This window comes from Topomyia yanbarensis, chromosome 1 (assembly GCF_030247195.1).
Source record: "Topomyia yanbarensis strain Yona2022 chromosome 1, ASM3024719v1, whole genome shotgun sequence".
Classification (NCBI taxonomy): Eukaryota; Metazoa; Arthropoda; class Insecta; order Diptera; family Culicidae; genus Topomyia; species Topomyia yanbarensis.
Window position 1 is genome coordinate 25,324,663 of NC_080670.1, and position 20,229 is coordinate 25,344,891.

Genomic DNA, 20,229 nt, shown 5'->3' on the forward strand with positions numbered 1-20,229 from the left:
CAAACCGGTCACTACCGAAAACAAACCGAACTGTCCGAAACTACACGGAAACGAAAAACTACCTAAAATTGAGTTCCTTTGACTCAATCTCGTGGTATCGTGGGGGAACTTAAAATTAGGTAAACCGTGTTGAAGGTAGTTTCCATTTAACCACGGCAAAAATTACAACTCATTGATAGGTTTTTTATACTCAAATTTAAGTTGAATTTACCTAATTTTGAGTTCAACCCAAACAACTCAAAAGTACCTTCCTCCACGGAAGACCTCGAATGAGTCGAATCTCTCTTTTTGTTTTTGACAACACTAATAAGTGCGAAAGCGACGCACAACTCAAAAGTAAGTTAAAAGAACTTATTCTGCAGGTTGTTTTATTTAACCGTGTAACTGGCTCAACTACGATGGCCGCCTCTCGCACGATGTAAATAAACCACCACCGCCGTCGCTGACAACCACCGTTTCGCGAATTCAGCACACTTTTCGACTTCAAGGGAGAATTGTGGCCTATCTAACCCTTACTCACAAATGTCAAACAAAAATTACTACACCTATTTGCACAAACAAAACTGATCACAAACGCGAAAATAAACGAAAATTTACAACTAAATGTGAACGGTATCGAACAGCGGTGAGCATAACATTATATTAACAAATGCACTCTATGGAGAGAGTATGCAAAAATAGGTATATTTCCACCCAGTGCTAAATTGTTACCCTGAAAGGTAACAATCCAAGCGACTGTTATTTATCATTACTCCGATCTATCGTACAATACCATTATAATTATCGACAATGGGATGTTGTCAGTTTCACATCAAATATCAGTGTACTTACATGACAGTAAAGTAACTCAAATTAGCGTGATAAACTAGCTGATAGCAACATTCATTATTTCACTACCTCCTTTTCGGAGAACACAGTGAAATCCCAGCACAGTCAATAAAAGAGAAAAAGAAACAAGGTCAAACAGAGACAGCACAATAAGCGAACCGTTCCACGCTTATTCCTGAAAGAAAGATGTAATCATATGACTATTCATCACTAAAGTTTGCTCATTTATATTTCATATCTCATCATCCCTACTGTACCGTGCAGTGGAGCTTGCGCCTGGATGAACTTATGGTGTGTGTGGCTTCATGTACCTGCACCTACCGAGAGGAAACATTCTCAAGAGTAGACATCCTTTATCCCGTCTCGGTATAGTTTCCCCCCCGAAGCCATGCGGGCTAACAGACTATTTTACAGTGTTTGCTACATCACAGGACCTTGCCTCGTAGGCCAACCGTCTCCACAAGTGTCCTTCCCGAGGTGCAAATACTGTAACAAAATATCTTACAAAGTTGCTGTCGGTTAACATCGTTCGGGAGAGGTTTGCGGTTCCTTATTTCAGGCCGCACAAGGAAGCATGCTGGGTTCGATCATCACTTCACTCCCACCTTCCACGGAACTCGAAAATGGCCTCACTTAGTATTCTACATTAGTGCCCACCACGTTCCGACTTCCTCGTCATCGGTCGGGCATCTTCAACCCCACTGTATGCCGGAAGGATAGTTGCCAAACGAATAAAAAAAATAGCACAAAGTGCCACTCAGTAAATAAAGTGAATATAAAGCTCTGCATTGTTTTACTTGCTCTCCATTTTTCATCCCATACACTGGGGAAAACGGTCGCCGGGGAGGAACAAAAAATAGTCCAAAGAATTTTTCAGAAAGCCCTCGGAAAATAATAACACAAAAGATTTTTTTTTGCAAGAGGGCAAAAAGAAGACGAGCTCTTAGTGCACTCACACCACCTAACTTGCCACAATAAGTTATCAGAGAGGTGCTTCATGCCCCGTGCAACCACCAGCCCCAGATCAGAATGGGGAGAATTATAAGCGATTTCATTTTTTCGCCGTTCCCGGTTTTGCAGTTCAGTTAGCTGGCCTGCCAGTCGACGTTTCCTCGTACCAGAAGTAAAGAATTGAAGTTTTCCCTGTCCTTTGTTGGTGTATATAGAAGCACCCGTGTGTGTATGAGGAAAAAGCGTCCACCGTGAGTTGCGTCTGGCTGTTTTGTTTTCGATGATTTATGAACGAGGAAAACTTGAAATCAAGCAAAGTCACACTGTCACTGTCTGATTTGGCGCACAGAAAAGTGCGAGACCACGTGGGACGTAATTGGTGAGCTGCAGTCGCCCAGCAAGCGGGGTGCGGGCGTGTGGTAAATGCTCAGCGTAATGCTACGTGATTTTATTGGGTTGTCATAAGTCATGGACATGATGATGTGGTTGAATGAGGTTATTGGATTTGGAAAGTGTTTTCAATTATTTACCAATCTTTTCTCGTCATTTGTTTTTGCCTTTGCCTTTACTATTCCCCTTTTGTAGTTTGATGGTTTTTCGCTAGGGATCAAACTGGAATTAATCAAATATTCAGCTGATTCTAATTAGAGTTGAATTGCCACATTACCTGACTTTAATAAGTTGGGACTTTATTCGAATAGTTCTGATCAGATGGACACAAGGTAGCTTAACCCGTTATGTGTATTGAGGTGGATTAACGCCATGCTTAGCAACCGCATTTGTTGCTCATCGCAGAGAGAAGTTAGTTGTGTACTTGCGCTTGCTGGAAAGGTGGCGTTCGGCCACCTTAGTTACGAAAGCTTGTTGCCAATGGCTTGTGTAAGAAACTTAATTTCCAACCCCCATCTGCATATTATACGTTCCATTTGAGAAGTAATTTGATGTTAATTTCAATAGATTTTTAACCTATGAGTTATTAGGATTGTAATGGTTTAATGAGAAATTCTCATGTGACCGCAATAACCAACCTGTAACTCCGGAACAAAAAGTCAGATTTTTTCTACACCTTTCTATTTCTTTTATGTATAGCTATTTATGTGAAACCGCCTGTTTGGTAATTCTAGTTCGCTGTTTGTAATAAGATGACCGTCATTTATATTGTTAATTAAATGACGGTCAAGTTTCCCTTTCTCTCAATAATGATTCCAATGAGTGAGAGATTCAGAAGAGAATCGTCTGACTGTTGTCAATTCTTGAGCGTTTTTTCAAAACGTCATATATGCAATGAGTTACTCTCTTTGTTTACTTTCTCTTCTGTTAATAATTCGGTCACTTTAACATTTATCCCTCAGCTCTTTGCATAATATGCTAGCTAAAACCACCGTCTTTCGATCTGTACTGTAAAATAAGTGAAAAGTGTTATAGTGACGCCGTAAAAATCGAAAGAGAAAATATAAACAGAGAGTAACTCATTGCAGATATGACGTTTTGAAAAAACGCTCAAGAATTCATTAGAATGAGAACCGCAACTCAATAATCGCATCGCTGTTTTAACTGCTAACTGTTTCATTCTCTTTTGTCTAGCAGGTTTCCCATCATCCCGGTCAAAAAAATGTGGACGAACATGGTCAGGCGATTTAAACAGTTTGACGTGTGACTCAACTCGCCTGAGCTAATTGCCCATAGAAACAAATGCAATTTGCGAATGCGATTTAAAGGCAATTTCAACACTTAGACAAATTTTCTGGCGGCTGAAATGAACTTGGTTGTTTTTTGTGTTTTTCAAACATGGCGGTTCATGTTTGACTTAAGCTTAAAATTGTTTTTTCAACAATTGGTGTGTTCTCGCTTGTATTTTGTTTGTCTAGTGCACTTCATTTAGCCAACGAATGTGGGAAATTGTGGAATCGTGTGTAAGTATAGTGGAATAAGATCTCTGACTTAAAGTCTTAATGAAAGTCAGATTGTGGTAAGTTTTGGTGTGCAATGCCAATTTCATCATTGATTCTTCCTGTAGTTTGGTGGTGATTACCTAGTGTACTGATATCTTTATGTGAGTAGATAATGAATCCGAAAATAAGTATTATTTGTGATTTTCATATTGGGCAATTAAGGGCGATGAAATGGCGCGTTTGGTGGCGATTTAAGGGCGGGTTGGGCGGCAAAAAAATGACGGCAGCAAATCGCCCAAATGTTGCATTTGAAATAGCCCCCTAATTGCCAGCAATTTGCTGGCAAATTGAAGGGCAATTAGTGCATCCGAGTTAGCAAATAGCCCCCCGTTAGCCAGCAACTTGCCCTTTGTGACTGGCAATTAGGGGGCTATTTCAAATGCAACATTTGGGCGATTTGCCGCCGTCATTTTTTTGCCGCCCAACCCGCCCTTAAATCGCCCCCAAATCGCCCACGGAACGCGCCATTTAATCCCCCTAATTGCCTAGTATGACAATTAAAAATAATACTTATTTTCGGATTCATTATCTACTCACATCTACTTACCAGTAAACTAGGTAATCACCACAAAATTATAGGAAGAATCAATGGTGAAATTATTATTGCACTCCAAAACTTAACACAATCTGACGTTAATTAAGACTTTAGGTCAGAGATTTTGTTCCACTATACTTACACACGATTCCACAATTTCCCACATTTTTTTGGCTAAATGAAGTGCACTAGACAAACAAACTACAAGGGAGAACACACCAATTGTTCGTCCGCATTTTTTTTTGACAGGGTAGGTTTGTTCCAGTCAGGGATGCCAGGTGCACAGATTTATCTGTGTTTCACAGATTTTCAATATGCTGCACAGATTGCAAAACCTGCACAGATTTCCACAGTTTTCTGTTTTGACGCACATATTTCCACAGCTTTCTTCTAGAATGCACAGATTTCTCATTTTTTTTACCTTGCGCTTAATTTTTGATTCGCGCAAAAACCAAAAAATATGTCACCAAATCTTGTTTTCAGCCAAATTTGTACGTTTTCCGTGACACAGATACACAGATTTTTAAATGGGCCGCGCACAGATTATTCAAAATATCACCTGGCATCCCTGGTTCCAGTACCACCCAGTTACCCAGTTAAGCTCAGCCGGAAATGAACCGGAATTCTGGCTGGTTCCAGTTCGTACACGGGCTCCAGTGACACAACCGATTCTAGTTAGAATCGGTTGTGTCATTGGAGCCCGTGTACGAACTGGAACCAGCCAGAATTCCGGTTCATTTCCGGCTGAACTTTACTGGGTAAACTCATTCCGGAACCGGTTCGGATTTCTGAATGGAGTCATTATGGATCAGAGATGCCAGATTTGCAGACAAGTCTGCAAATTCGCAGACTTTTAATTTAAGCTGCAGATTTTTTCGATGACGCAGATATTTGCAGATTTTTCCGTTTGGTTGCAGATATTTGCAGATTTTTTAGTTTGGTTGCAGATATTTGCAAATTTTGGAATATAAAGGCTTTTGGTTACACTAGCTTGCCTCACATTTTTTGTTCTTCCCAAACTTTTAAAATTATTATTGCAGACATTTGAAAAAAGTACCTGGCATCTCTGTTATGGATTCCAAATGAAATGCAACAACCGATTCCGACTCAGAATCGGTTGTTGCATTTGATTTGGAATCCATAATGACTCCATTCAGGATTTCGAATCAAATTCCGAATGGTTTGACCGGGCGGGAGAAACTGCCCTCTAAGAACGGTTGGTTTCAAAATCGTCCAATGAAGGACGTTCGTTGGACCAATTTGGACAACGTCCAAATAACCGTTCAACAAACGTCCATCGTTGGACTCGTGTTGAACGATTTTGAAACAATTTTTTGGACGTCTCAGTGGGTGGAAGCACTCCGGAGCACGGCTTACATATACTAGGCTAGCTCGTTAGAGTGTAAACATTTGACGAGAGCGCGTCATAGAAATCGTCGGCGAAAACAATTACATGAAATTCATATATTGTTTGCTGCTAACGAATGATCGGCACCTGGCAAATCACAAGGAAGCTATGCGGATGTCCAAAACCTTTGCTAAGATCAGAAAATTACGGTGGGATATGTTTTCTATGGCATGCATCCAAATTCCCGATTTACGCTAATAATCACATAGATGCACTGATTATCCACTGTGTCTAGTGTAATTATGGCGTAATTTACGTCAAAAATCCATTGCACATTATTTTTTCCACCGTAAGAGCTCAAATATTGTCAATTAACAACTTTCGAGAAATCCGTTTGTTTATCTCAACGATTTCTCTGACGTCACCGAAAACTGTCAATTCGCGGAATAGCAAGCCTCAAGAGGGTGACGTGACGTCATATTTTCGTAGCCAACATAAGAACTTTGCTTGTAACAAAATGAACGAAATTAATTCTAAATACGAACGAGAAGCACTTTAGTTTACATCAAATCAGTTAAAGTTTTCATTGTTTTCTATTGTTTACTGCTACTATTGTTTGTTGATGACATTTTAAGCGATTTTGACGTTGTCAAACTGACCCCCATCGATCGGTGGAAAAACGATGATGCCTATTGTCAAACTCTGTATGTAGAGATAGGGATGCCAGTTACCTGGCAAGCCTCCTTTCTGTGAGCCGTGCTCCGGAGGTTCCTTTACTCTCTTCTTTCCTTTTTTTCTGGTAGCAAACCGGAGTAAAAAGAAGCAACTCTAGAGAAAATTTTCAATAGGACGTAAGTAACATTGAGAGCCTCTCTTTGCTTACTTTCTCTTTCGTTTATTACGACGTCATTACAACACTTTCTACTAATTTTCCAGTACATATCGAAAGCCGACGGTTTTTACTACAATATTATGCAAAGAGTAGAGTAGTAAATGTTGAAATGGCCGAGTAATGAACAGAAGAGAAAGACCTCAACGAGAATCTCTCATTTTTACTTACGTCCTATTGAAGATTTTCTCTAGAACTATTTTTTGCTCATGTTTGCTCCGGAGTAACTTTCGTGTACTGGAACAAACCTATTTTCCAGTCACTTCCTGTGCACCTAAACCATTCATCTATCCTCGAAATTTAACTACACAATTGAAGAACTTCTTCAAAACTGGTCACTTATTAGTTTTTCTATTCACTTTTGACTGTTTTTAACATCTCAAATTTATTTATCGAACGGAGCTGTAAAAATGACTATTGCAGTGATGCCAAAAAACTTTGAGATATCGAGAATTAAATTCCAGAAAAAAATAAACGCTATCCCTTGACAAATAACGACGATCACAGAAATAACGGATGTATTTTTCGAAATACAGATATTCAATCTGAAAATTCAGCTGGATAATTGCCGGAACAGGTCCTGTAGAGCTTTTTACCGCGTATCAAAATAGGTATTTTGCAGCTTTTTTGGCTTCAATCTCTCGCAACTGAATGAAATCACTCGTTCACTAAAGCTCATCCTGAGTTGTGAAATTAGGAAATAGATCACCATGGATTCCATATTTATGCTGTTTGAATTTGTGCATAATGTTGGCCATTCGACCGTTCCTTGGATATTCAGTCGACAACCATATTATGTTCGCATTTATATGTTCTGCTGAATGGATAGGAATTTCCCGGCAGAATTTACCAGGTAATGATGGTTACTTATTGAATTAATAATGATAATTTAACATTCATTCTAATTACATTTCGCGTTTTAACTTTCATTAAATTAACTGTTATAATAGCTTTCACGTACACCGCGAAACGTGTAGTCTCTTGTGAATTAGAATTGCAGCAATCGATGTACACTGAGTGGGTGGTATGCATTATAATTATTAGGATGCTTCAAGCTAAAGACCGGGTTCATGAAACAATTTGGGTTGCACGTAATTTATTCGGCATTATAACACCCTACTTTATACATTATTGCAGGTGAAAATCTAGAGGGATACGTGCATTTACATCTGGATTTAGTTCGGCTATCGCCTGAATGGTGTTTCCATACTGCACCGGCATGTGTATGCATCAATAATTACAGCACGTTCAAAACAATGCTTTGTTCGCACGTTTCTAATTCCAGACTCGGGCGTTTTGAAGCAGACATTCATAAATTGATCATTTCAGACACCTTACAGTTGCGAAATATTTTTTGCAAGCGGTTCAGCTTTACCAAATGTTGGTTTATTATAGCCTTGACTTAGTTTACAGACACGAATGATTTAATCTGTTCCTTTTTTGGGTATGTATTGTTTCAAATATGTATTCAACTACCAAAGAAACCGACTAAGATCCCCATCCTAGAGCCACAGAAAAGTTCATCCGAAAAAGATATAAATATGTTATTGTTTGCTTGTCCATCCAGAGAATTGCCCCAAACAGTAACAATAGATTAACGAACCAATCGGCAAAATCGGATTTTCTTTCAATCCACAATGTATGGTTGACCCACCCGGAGGCGACTTTCGAGCAAACTGATCAAATTAAACGGACGAAAATACAGACGAAGAGCGGACGGAAGCAGACGCAGCAAGATGCTCTATGAATTATTTATGCTGGTTATGCTGAACTGAGAATGCATTCTCTCAACTAGGTCAGATTCCGTTTGTCGCCACAGCGTACCAGCGTCCTACTCGGTTACATATGGGCTTTGTGCATGATGTAGATGTATTTCAAGCAACAGCACCGTGGCGTTCTACCGCTTGATCCAGTTTTGCTAGTTCAACCCGATGAGTATTTATAGCATACCTGATTGGAGGATGACCTACTCCTGACTGAAGAGCTGCAGCGGAGATGATGCTAGATTTGTCAACAAGCAGTCCTGTTTCGAGGAATACGGTTCCTTTACAATGACGGAGCAGTTGACTCAGTTATTTTCGGTTGCATGTTTGTTCCGAACCTATTTATATTGATACGAAAATGGTCTGTGAGGTGAGTTATGTTTGTACAAGGTCGTTATCTTCCGAAATTTGTACGGTTTGTAAGAGACGCTTTTCATGTCTATTAATGATCTAGAATAGCATTTCCAAGAATTTGTTTACTCTTATTGATAAGGGTTGATGTATACTAAATTTTGGCCAATTTTTCGGGGATTGTTAAGGCATTAAAAGTGGCAAAAAAGTAGTCCTTGGGTGATCCAGAACTGTAATGTTAAGTATTCACGCTTATTCTTGTTTACCACGAATGCAGGATTCGTTCGAAAGTGGCTTGTATTCCCGTTTACGACAGCGAAATCAAATGGGCTTACTATTCGTTCGAATCGCTTTCGAACGAATCTCGCATTCGTCGTAAACAAGAATAAGTGTGATTATTTGAATAGGATTAGAGTCATTGCTGTGCAAATTTTCATCAGTTTGTCATAGCAGCAAATTAAATACTTTGTTCTAAATGTTTAGTTAGGAAAAATCGATAGTCACTGCTTTCTCATGCATGCATTGGCACCGTACTATAAATTTTTAAACAATTTGAATACCGATTCATTGCAATAGTAAAGCTTCAGCGTAAAATTGGGGCTTCAACCTAGAAACAGTAATCAAAAATTAATCATTGTTTTATTTACACGTAACGACATAATTAACATTCGCGTTATATACCCAAACCCTGGGATCATCATCACTAAAATTAGTGAAGCCGTCCATATTCCAGTGATCAATTTCACAGCAGTTTAGTTTCGTACAAATCCGTTCTTCTCTGACGGAAAATCGGAATCTGCTCACGTACTTCGTCCACCGTCTTTAGATTCACATCCGCCAGAACCATCTCTTCGCCTTCCTTAGCCGACGCCACAACCTTTGCCCAAGGGTCAACCACCATCGAGTGACCCCATGCTACGTAGCCGGCTGATTTGTCCCTTGCCGGAGAAATCGTTGCCACATACGACTGAGTATCAGTGGCTCTAGCCCTGGCCAGAAGTTCCCAGTGCAACGGGCCCGTTTTCATATTGAAAGCTCCCGGATAAATCAACATATCACAACCCTGGTTCCGGTAAATACGTGCCAGTTCGTCGAACCGAATATCGTAACAGATTCCTATGCCAATCTTAGCACCATCGACGGGAATAACGGCCAACTGTTCACCGCCGGTGAGCACATCCGACTCACGGAACGTGATTCCCCCGGGTATATCGATGTCGAACAGATGAATTTTACGGTACGTCGCCATCAGAGACCCTTCCGGGGACCAAACCGTGCAAGTGTTGTAGATCTTATTTTCCGTTCCAATCTTCTCCGGGATGGTACCGCCTATCAGGTAGATGCCCAACTGTTTCGCCACAGCCGACAAACTTTGACTGGTTTCGCCGGCGGGGATCTCCTCCGCATACTGGGCGAAATGTTGCGTTCCGTACGGTGAGTTGAAACATTCCGGTAGTGCTACGATCCGGGCTCCATGTTCCTGCGCAGCGCTACGTATCTTCAGCAGGGCATTTTTTACGTTTTCAGCTTTGTTTGCACCGACCTTCAGCTGGAGTAGAGCGATGCGGAAACCGGCTAGAACGGATCTTTTGTTAGGTGAACTCATTGAATTTGCGTCGATTTATCATACCTACCTCTAGCCATGTTTTGCATAGCACCGAAGTTAATGTTACGAAACAAAACTCTTATCAGTTGTTTGGTCGCTACACAAATATTAGTGCCTATGATAAGAAATACGTAAATTAAATTTCTTGCGACGGATTTGTTTACCAATCACTTGCGGTAGTGGTGGCAGTCTTTTAAAATATATACACTGATCGTCTGCACTTCAGATTCGTTATCATATTGAAAAGCTTTATTAGCGCAAGAAAGCTTTTCTACGAACAAGTTCCCATTTTTGCTACTCTAGTAATAGTTCCTCCAGAGGGTGCGGTGGAATGGTACATGCGCATCAGATAGGTCTTTCCTTAGCAAATACAAACACCCTGCCTAAAACAGTACTTTGACTATCGGACACGGACAGTTTATAGTAACAATTGTCACTAGTATGCGTTCTAAAGTGTGGCGCAGTTCACATCGGCTCAGTCGAACAAATACCAAATGAGTGAACAAATGTCTCGCATTGTCATCGAATAATGTAGAAACTGTAATAACCGTAAGGGACGATCCATAAATGACGTAGCATTTTTTGAGTGATTTTCAACACCCCCTTCCCCCATCGTAGCATTTCGTCACAAACCTTTAAATACCTCCCCTGGTAATTACGTAGCTTGACGGTAATTCTACCCCCCACTTGTCTCCGCAAAAATTAAAAAATAAATAAAAAACGATATTAGTTATTCCCTTTTAAAAATCTACGTAGCATGACATGACCCCCTACCCCCCTGTCGTCACACATCATCACAAAATACAATACTCCCCCCCCCCCCATATAATGCTACGTCATTTATGGATTATCCCAAATATCTGCTGTTCTATGACTGATAAAGACCATTGTTAATTTTTTTGTAAAACTTATTGTCCTGGTTTCTAATTTTTAATTACATGTCAAATAAAATTTAGTTATTCACATTCTTCTCATTTGCTGGTACGCTTGTCATGTAGCATAACATTGACGAAATTTCTTTGAGGATTTGCTGGCGGGTGCGTCTATTTTGTTGTTGGAAGACCGGGTATATCCAGTCCTCATGTTGCAGCTGTAAAAGCCGTCGATCCATGCCCAGAAAAACGCTTCGTTGGTAAGTCCAAATGAGTTTGTTTTCGCTGCATTTGAATAGGTGGTGCTCGATGCTATCCGTCTGGCCAGGACAAATGTTACACTTAGGGCACAGACTAACAGACATAACCCTCGAAAACAATGCTTCGCTCGCTTTAACGGTCACTTCAAATATATTTGTAGTTGGGACTGTGGCCACATTTGCAATTATCGTGCCATTGACATATAAGCAAGCGTATGAGGGATAGACCACTAGTGAAAAATTGTTCTTAAACCTGAGGGGTGACCCACCAGCAAATGAGTGTTTGGGACTGTGAATAAAAGGTGGAGCTAGTGTTCTGGGAAAACTGCCGAATTGATGTTTTTTGAGGGAATTCCCTCATAGTGTTATGTCTGTTAGTCTGTGGTTTAATCATCAGATCCTATGGTTGAATAATACTTTGATTGTTTTCATATAGCTTTCAAATGGTTTACAATATCGCCTTGATGTCAATGGGAAAGTTACAGGAAATGTTATGGGCCTTACGAAAAACTAATTGCTGTTGATGGAGAAACGCGAATAACTTCTGAAAAGGTCGTAATAAAACAAAATAATTGGGTTGTTAAAACAAAATTTAAAATATCTCGAGAACTACATTTCAGAAAAATTTTGTTTTAAGAATTTTGATTAAAAATGGCGTTTGGAATCATATTCAAAAATAAAATTCTACTTTTGACTGCAAAAAGTATGAATTATGAAAATTTGTCAAAGTTGTTGTTAGGAAAACTTTTTTTATTTAAAGCTTCTCCCCAGTGAGCAAATTTTCTGGAGACCGCTCTGCTAGATTTCTGTAAGTCTCGGTTTGGCAGCCCTGTCAGATTTCTGCGCGTATCCTGTCGGGTTAGTTGAGCTAGGGCGAAATCGGATTCGCTCGCGTTTTCTGGCAAATTTTCACAGGAACCGAGCTAAACCCTGGCATCACTCGGACATAAACTGTGCAAAGATCCTGGCAATTCCTACCTGGTAGAATTTAGCACGAATCGAGCAAAACATCTGACAAAGATGTGGCAGGAAGCGTGCAGAGATCTTGGCCGTACATTTCTGGCTCGATTCTGGATAAAAATGAGCAGCATCGGTTGGTTTAACCGCTTCTGTCAGAAACGGTTGTTGCATTTGAGCGAATTCGTTGCCAGAATTCTCGCACAAATCGCGCAAAATGCTCGCAGAAACTCTGCCAGCATCAATTTCGCTTTGCTCAACTTTTGCTAACTTTCTGCTTGCCACGCTGACCGCTTCCATGATCCAAATACACTGAAAAAGCTTCTTTTATGTCTGTAAAACGATAAACATTAGACTTTTGACATTTTATGATGGGGTAACGCGAATAACTTTTAAAAAGGACTTAATTACATGAATTAATTGTTCTTGTTGGAGCAAAATTCCTAACATCTCGAAAACTATCGCATTTTGCAAGATATTTGTTAAATACATTTTGATTTAAAATGATATTTAGAATTATATTCTGTAATAAAATTACAGTTTTCTATGCCAATTAGTATGAAATTTAAAAACATGTATAAAGTTATTGTTAGAAAAAAAAATTTTGGTGATAATTTCTCCATCATGAAATCACATTCAAAATGTTTCTTTTCTCTTTAGGTTTTTGTTGACAAAATATAAAAAATTAGAATTTTTTTTTGCAAATTGAAATTTTATCATGAATTTTTGTTTTTGTGAAAAATGACACAAATTTTGTTTCAGTGTATATTTTTTTCGTGCAGAAGTTTTCATTTCCTGTAACTCGTTCTCAGATAGTTTTATTGTATAAAATAGTGCAATCGAACAAAAAAATTGAAATTATTGCACGTAGAAACGTCTACACCCTTTTTAAAAAATTGCGCTTGAGTCAAAATAATCTTATTGACTGTGGAAAATGTTTAGTCTTCCATGCCGGTTAAACCAGAGTTTTTAATGTGGTTTTCGTTTGAGGCGAAACTGAGTCAGTTCCTAACCCCAACTGCTGTCAAAATGTATGAACTGACAGCGGTTGGGGTTAGAACCTGACTCAGTTTCAGGTTCAAGCGAAATCGCCATAATAGTAGAGTTGCGCTAAGACAAGACGTGACAATCGGCTTCTTATTTTTCATTCGACATTCTTCTTTTCGCAGATTTCCACCCTGCCGAAATCTTCCGAACAGTGTTGCTATTTTTTTAAAATGAAAATGGATTCTTGTTAATTTATTTTATGCCTGCAATATTTTGTATCTTGAATCCATTATATTAATAAAGGGCACCGTTTTTCCATGTCATGGGTGTTTAGTAAGGTTTGATGAAACCATTCTCTGACAAATTTTAGATTACGGTTTGGTTGCTGTCTTATCTTTGTTTAAAATAATTAACCACGTATATGGCAAACGTGTGGTAGATACTTGTTCTACTTTGTCGCAAAATTTCTGCTTCATTTATTCATTTTTACTCTTTTAACGATAATAATATTATTTGCCAAAAGTAATTACATTATTTTCCACTAAATATAGCAACACTGCCAAACATCATTTCGCTATCCCTGCAGTAACATTGCGTACGGTGCAAAAAGTCAGAATCAACCAATCAGGAGCTGGAACATTCTGACGTAAAATTGGAACAAAAACGACCCCCTCTATTGTCATGTCTTGTCTTAGGAGTTGCGTAAAGAGGATTGGCAACATTGGACCAATTATAGGTCTTTTTTAAATTTTGGCAACCTTTTATTTTTAGTTAAATTTCAAATGACTTCACCCGAACGCTTCAGTTAGAAGTTAACTTTGCGCATTTAAAAATTTAAAATTAAGTGTTTAGTTTTATTTTGTAAAAATCAGTACGATAAATAACATCGTATAAAGAATTTAAGCTTTTTCCGGTTCTCAACTGATCCGCAACTAAGAACGAAATGCATTGATTTTTGCCGCTTGTCGTCTGATTGGGGTGTGACAAAAAACAATCGAATTTGCAGCGTAAGATAAATTTGAATAAGTACATATGTATAAGTGGAATGCATACACAAATTTGTCAAAATTTTAGCTGCACTTTAACTATGAGAAATACCTTCATATTTCCACTGTCGGTGGAAAATTATTAACATTACCCAGAGCTGTTCCGGTGTTTGAAATAGTGCCAAATTTGAATATCAGTGAACATATATTTTTTAATAATTGTCATTAAGCGAAATATTCCTGGTTTTAAATAATGTTAATATTACATCATTGATTTTTTTCTCATAATTATAATCACATAATAACGATACTCCCCACGCATTCTAGCATTGTTCTTCGTGTCCGATAGGTAGACGTTTGAGTGTTCAATAGGTAGATTTGCTTCAGTCTTTGCGCAACTGTTCTTTTTAAACTGTGGGTTAAACCTGTATAGTTTTATCGGAATCTAAGATGGTCGGTCACGATCTTAGAGATTTTCGGGCGGATCTTCGTGGAATTCCTTGTGTAATACATAATAACCTAATTTCATGGAAATCAGTATTAGTAACCACATTTGGTTTGGAATGAAATAAAATTTCCAACATGTTAAAAAAGATGGTTGGGTAATGTCTGGGACATAACTGAAGTGAAGTAGAATACACGTAGACTGTTAACACAGACTAACAGACATAACACTATGAGGGAATTCCCTAAAAAACATCGATCCGACAATTTTCCCAGAACACTAGCTCCACCTTTTATTCACAGTCCCAAACACTCATTTACTGGTGGGTTACCCTTCAGGTTTGGGAACGATTTTTCACTAGTGGTCTATCCCACATATGTCAGTGGCGCCATAATTTCAAATGTGGTCAAAGTCCCAACTATAAATATATTTAAAATGACCGTTAAAGCGGGCGAAGCTTTGTTTTTGAGTGTTATGTCTGTTAGTCTGTGCTATCGGTCTTACTTGACTTTGATTTTTGTCACATCTTTGACAGTTAACTCAACAAAAGGATAAGGGTGAAGATGTCTATTTTAAGTGGCTGATACAACTCCGGCTAATGTCGTTTAAATAGATTGTACGGGCCAATCATGGAGTATTGGCCCGTACAATTCTACCAAGGAGCGAGCTTCGCTAGGACTGCCCCTTTGTCATCCAATGAAACGCGACACACGTATAAAAGCAGAACACATGAAAAAATTGTCAGTTTGCTTTCTGATCTCGTAGTAAGTAAACGTTGTATGACAGATCAAACCCTTCGGGGCAATATGCGTCTTCCATGACTGCAGCATTCGAATTATCAGCACAGACTAAAAGACATAACACTCAAAAACAAAGCTTCGCCCGCTTTAACGGTCATTTTAAATATATTTATAGTTGAAACTGTGACCACATTTGAAATTATGGCGCCACTGACATATGAACAAGCATATGGGGGATAGACCACTAGTGAAAAATCGTTCCCAAACCTGAGGGTTAACCCACCAGTAAATGAGTGTTTGGGACTGTGAATAAAAGGTGGAGCTAGTGTTCTGGGAAAATTGTGGGATCGATGTTTTTAGGGAATTCCCTCATAGTGTTATGTCTGTTAGTCTGTGCCGATAGTATCAAATAAGGACGTGTTTCACTTTTTCGTATAAAAATAATAAATCAACCTGAAGCTTTAAAGGACATATATATTGCTACATTTAGAAAGTTGAGTTTTATCGATGTATTTAAAAAATAAGAATTTTATTCTTCTTTTATTGATCACACTAATGTTTGTCAAAATTTTTCGGTTTGATTTGAATAAGAACGTTCCCATAGTCGAAAGATAAGCTAACTCGGATTTCAGTCTTGATCAAAAACATTTACAATATTAACTGAAATCTATTTCAGTCCATTCTTGTTTTATTCCGCACCTCGTATAAGTCATCCCGTCGCTGTTGTGATACCGGAATCTGCAACCGAACCGCTGCAAGCAGATCCAGCTTCAAATCAGCAACGACAATTTCTTCCCCTTCGCTCCCCATGGCAATCGTTTTCCCCCAAGGATCGGCAACTAAAGAATGTCCGAATGCCACCAGCTTTGCTGCTGAATTCTTTGCCGGCGAACAGAAAGCTACGAACATTTGATAGTCTAAAGCTCTACTCCTGGCCAGTAGTTCCCAGTGTAGCTCACCAGTTTTCACATCGCACAGAGATGGATAGATGAGCGCTGCGCAGCCTAGCTGTCGATAAATCGAGGCCATCTCCGGAAAACGCATATCCCAACAGATTCCTAGGCCGAATTTCACCGATCCGACTTGGAATGTTGCGAACGAGTTCCCAGCGGTGAAAAGTGCCGATTCTTGAATGATTGGTTTGGAAGAGCTGTTGGCGTCCCCTAAATGTATCTAGGCAAATATTTATTGTTAGATCTCCTTTTCTTGTTTTTGAGATGTAAAGAAATACTTTTCTATACTTAGCCACCATTTGACCGGACGGATTCCAAACTACACAAGTATTGTAAAGTAGTCCATCATCAGAACTGGTTTCAACAATCGATCCGCCCACAACATAAACTCCAAAATCTTTAGCTGCTTTGGATAATGTTTCGCTGGTCTCACCGGATGGAATTCTCTCTGCACTTTGTTTAAGCGCTTCCTCGTCATATGGACAGTTGAAGCTTTCGGGTAGTACCACTACAGTGGCTAATTTGTCATTAACCGCTGTTTGTATGCTTTCTACGGCTTTGCGGAGAATTTCTCGTTTTGATCCGACAACTCGAAGCTGGATTAGTGCTATTCGAATGGACATCATTCGTGTGTCGCTCTTGTAACCGTACTGAATACGGGTTCGTTATCAGCGCAGTTTTATTTAAATAAAGAAAATAGATATGCTATCAAGATGTGTGGTTGTTTCATTGAATTTGATACTTCCATAACAGCCAAATTAGCTTTATATCATGTCAACCGAAGCTGAGTTCAATTCACTTTCGTTTTTCTTTCATGTTTTATAATTGGAACAAGATGCGACTCACCGATCAATCTATTTATTCCCCGATGTTTACCGCTACCGAGACATACCGATCAAAACAAAACCGAACCGATCATCACTCATCGCCCGCCATCGCCGATCGGGATGACCACGAGATCGACGCGAAAAACAAAAGCGTCCTTTCCTTATGTCAGAAACAGCTCTATATACATACATTGTACAGTGCATGACGCCAAACGATTATTCATCCTACCCTGCCACACAATCGCTATCAAGTGATTCCGGCTGCTGTATTCGTGTCAGCCGGTGTCGTTATCAAAGAGAGGATCACTTGCGGACCGAATGTGTCGATCGAGTGCAGTTGGCCTCTAGCGAGGTCAGTGGTATACATATAATTGAGACAGGCAGCTTCCGATCGTTAGTTCTTTCGGTCAGTAGATTCTTGACAGCCGCAGAACCGTAAAGATGGTCATCAGAATAGCGCTGATTCAGCTGAGAATTGCTGGACCGAAGGAGAAGATTTTAAAGAATGCTGTAGATTTGATTCGGATCGCCAAGAAGGAAAAGGACGCCAATGTGGTTGTGCTACCGGAAAGTTTCAACTGTCCCTATAATGGGCATAGTTTCGAAGCCAGTGCTGAAGAAGTACCACTCGGACTCACCTGTCAAGCACTGAGCCGGGCAGCTAGTAATTTTGGTGTTTACATTGTTGGAGGTTCTATTGCGGAGATTTTCTGTGGAAAGCTGTACAATACTTGCACGGTTTGGGGACCCGATGGTGAGCTGGTGGCAAAACATCGTAAGGTTAGTATCCGGTTCTACAATAATGGTGTAACCATTATTGTATGTTATTCTTGTCATACAGGTCCACCTACGCAACGCAAACATCCCCGAACAATTTGCCGTTGATGAATCCCAGGTGATCACCCGTGGCAACTGTTACACAACGTTCTTCGTCGGGGAAACCAAAATCGGACTGGGTGTTTGCTGGGATATGCGTTTTCCGGAATTTGCCGCTGCCTATCGACAGATGGGTTGCGATTTGCTGATTTACCCAGCCGCTTGCGATGCCTACACCGGAGAGATGCACTGGGAACTGTTGGCCAGAGGTCGTGCCTTAGATAATCAGGTGTTTGTTGCGTTCTGTTCACCTGCTAGGGATTCGCACGCGGAACTGATTTGCCACGGACACTCGCTGGTCGTTGATCCATGGGGTCAAATCATTCAAATGGGGACCGAGTTTCAGGAAATCGTGGTGGCCGATTTAGTGCTTAAAACGCTGAAGGAAGTGCGCGAGCAGATCCCGGTACTGAAGCAGAAGCGGGAAGATTTGTATGAGCTAGTTGTTAAGAAGTGAACTGTCCGAGAAGTTATTGTGCTGCATCAACGGAATTTTATTACCAAGTGCATAGTGTAATAGGTTCATAAATTGTGATAATAAAAATAATTTATGTTCTACCGGGGATTATTGATAGCGGAGAGTTTCAATGATTGTGGCTAGGAAGTTTCAATGTCTGATGTAGCGTTACGAATCAGTTGATGACACCGTGCTTTACCGAACTTTCCTTTCTTTGTCATGGAGTTGAGTACAAGTTACATATATGGCGATGATTATCTTATAAAAAGAAATTTCCATTGTAACTAAAATGAAATTGTAATTACCCCCGTCGATTACAAGCATTAGTACCGCACAAACGGGTTGTAAGTCTCTGCGCAGTAATAGAACTATATTTTCGCCTTTTCTGGCATAATACTGGCATTATATCAGGATATATGGTTCAGCGGCGCTTTAAGACTGCTTTATATCTAGATCTAATGCAGATATTAGGCTACGTTATAGTGCTTGGGACTTTATCTTGAAAGATGTGGGGAAAGTTATAAGTATAATCATATATCATAGGCCCGGATAAATTGACGTAAAAATCAAAGGATCGGATATCGTTTCCTAATACCGAAGTCTTCGCGTCAAATCCGGATGGTGGCAACTTTAACGACTACCCTAAAAGTACCTGGATGTCGAAATTTGACGTCAAGTAGTATTTAGCGGCCCTTACACGTTCAATTTGTTTGTTAAGCGGGGCGTCTGGTATATAGGGCAAAAAATCGACTTCTTTTTTTGACTTGTTAGTATTGAGCCTCTAGAATAGTCTCCTGCAATCTCGGTGACCTTCTTTTGTTTTAAACAGCCTTGCATTTCTCGCGTGTATTTACTATAACACGCAGATTTCAATCTAACGGCAGCTATTTCGAAAAACTGACAGCGATAAAAATACTGTGTAAACAATACACTCTACACTACTTTTAATGAAATTTTCAAGAAAAATACCCAATGGGTTATCGACAGCGTTTTTTTCCGTGATGCAATTTCCCGGTCAAACCATTCGGAATTTGATTCGGAATCCTGAATGGAGTCATTATGGATTCCAAATCAAATGCAACAACCGATTCTGAGTCGGAATCGGTTGTTGCATTTGATTTGGAATCCATAATGACTCCATTCAGAAATCCGAACCGGTTCCGGAATGAGTTTAACTGGGTTGATGCGGGACACCCTTTAATAGCGTTATCTCGAAAGCGCGTTTTTTTTCAAATTGTCGAACTTTTAATTTAAAACTAATCAATGAATTGATTTGATTTTTTTAGAATGCACAATATGTGTAGCCTGTCGATGAAACACAGAAAACTGATTAATTTTTTTTTTCTCTTTACTATTTTGCAGGAAAGTTTGCGAATTTTACAGTAAAGTATTTTTTTTTTTAGTTTTCATGAAGTCATTTTCCGAAACTCGAACTACCTTTTTTTGGCTCATCGAGTAACTACAAATCTAAGCTTTACAATTCTTACTGGATTTATCGTGTCAGACCATTCTATCAAGAGTTATCGTGTTCATCGCGGCACTCCTCGACGTGGAAATGGTTGGACGTATACTCTTGGAACGTTCGTATGTGCGTATCTGCGTGACTGAACATAATTTTTTCCTGCTCAATGAATGTATAAATAGAT

General features: G+C 39.5%; 3 protein-coding genes across 3 annotated transcripts; 1 reads left to right on the forward strand and 2 right to left on the reverse strand.

Moving 5' to 3' along the window:
- Positions 1-9,241: 9,241 nt before the first annotated feature.
- LOC131677132 (omega-amidase NIT2-like) lies at positions 9,242-10,465 on the reverse strand. Its single transcript, XM_058956756.1, has 2 exons — positions 10,252-10,465; positions 9,242-10,192 (listed from the first exon to the last, which is right to left on the reverse strand). Exons 1-2 carry the CDS (start codon positions 10,268-10,270, stop codon positions 9,360-9,362), a joined length of 852 nt encoding a protein of 283 aa, XP_058812739.1. The 5' UTR covers positions 10,271-10,465; the 3' UTR covers positions 9,242-9,359.
- Positions 10,466-16,024: 5,559 nt separating this feature from the next.
- LOC131677133 (omega-amidase NIT2-like) lies at positions 16,025-17,305 on the reverse strand. The gene is made up of 2 exons (XM_058956757.1): positions 16,702-17,305; positions 16,025-16,643 (listed from the first exon to the last, which is right to left on the reverse strand). The coding sequence occupies exons 1-2, from the start codon at positions 17,047-17,049 to the stop codon at positions 16,143-16,145; spliced, it is 849 nt and encodes a 282-aa protein (XP_058812740.1). The 5' UTR covers positions 17,050-17,305; the 3' UTR covers positions 16,025-16,142.
- Positions 17,306-17,515: 210 nt separating this feature from the next.
- Positions 17,516-18,700, forward strand: LOC131677134 (omega-amidase NIT2-like). The gene is made up of 2 exons (XM_058956758.1): positions 17,516-18,030; positions 18,092-18,700. The coding sequence occupies exons 1-2, from the start codon at positions 17,692-17,694 to the stop codon at positions 18,581-18,583; spliced, it is 831 nt and encodes a 276-aa protein (XP_058812741.1). The 5' UTR covers positions 17,516-17,691; the 3' UTR covers positions 18,584-18,700.
- The last annotated feature ends 1,529 nt before the right edge of the window (positions 18,701-20,229 follow it).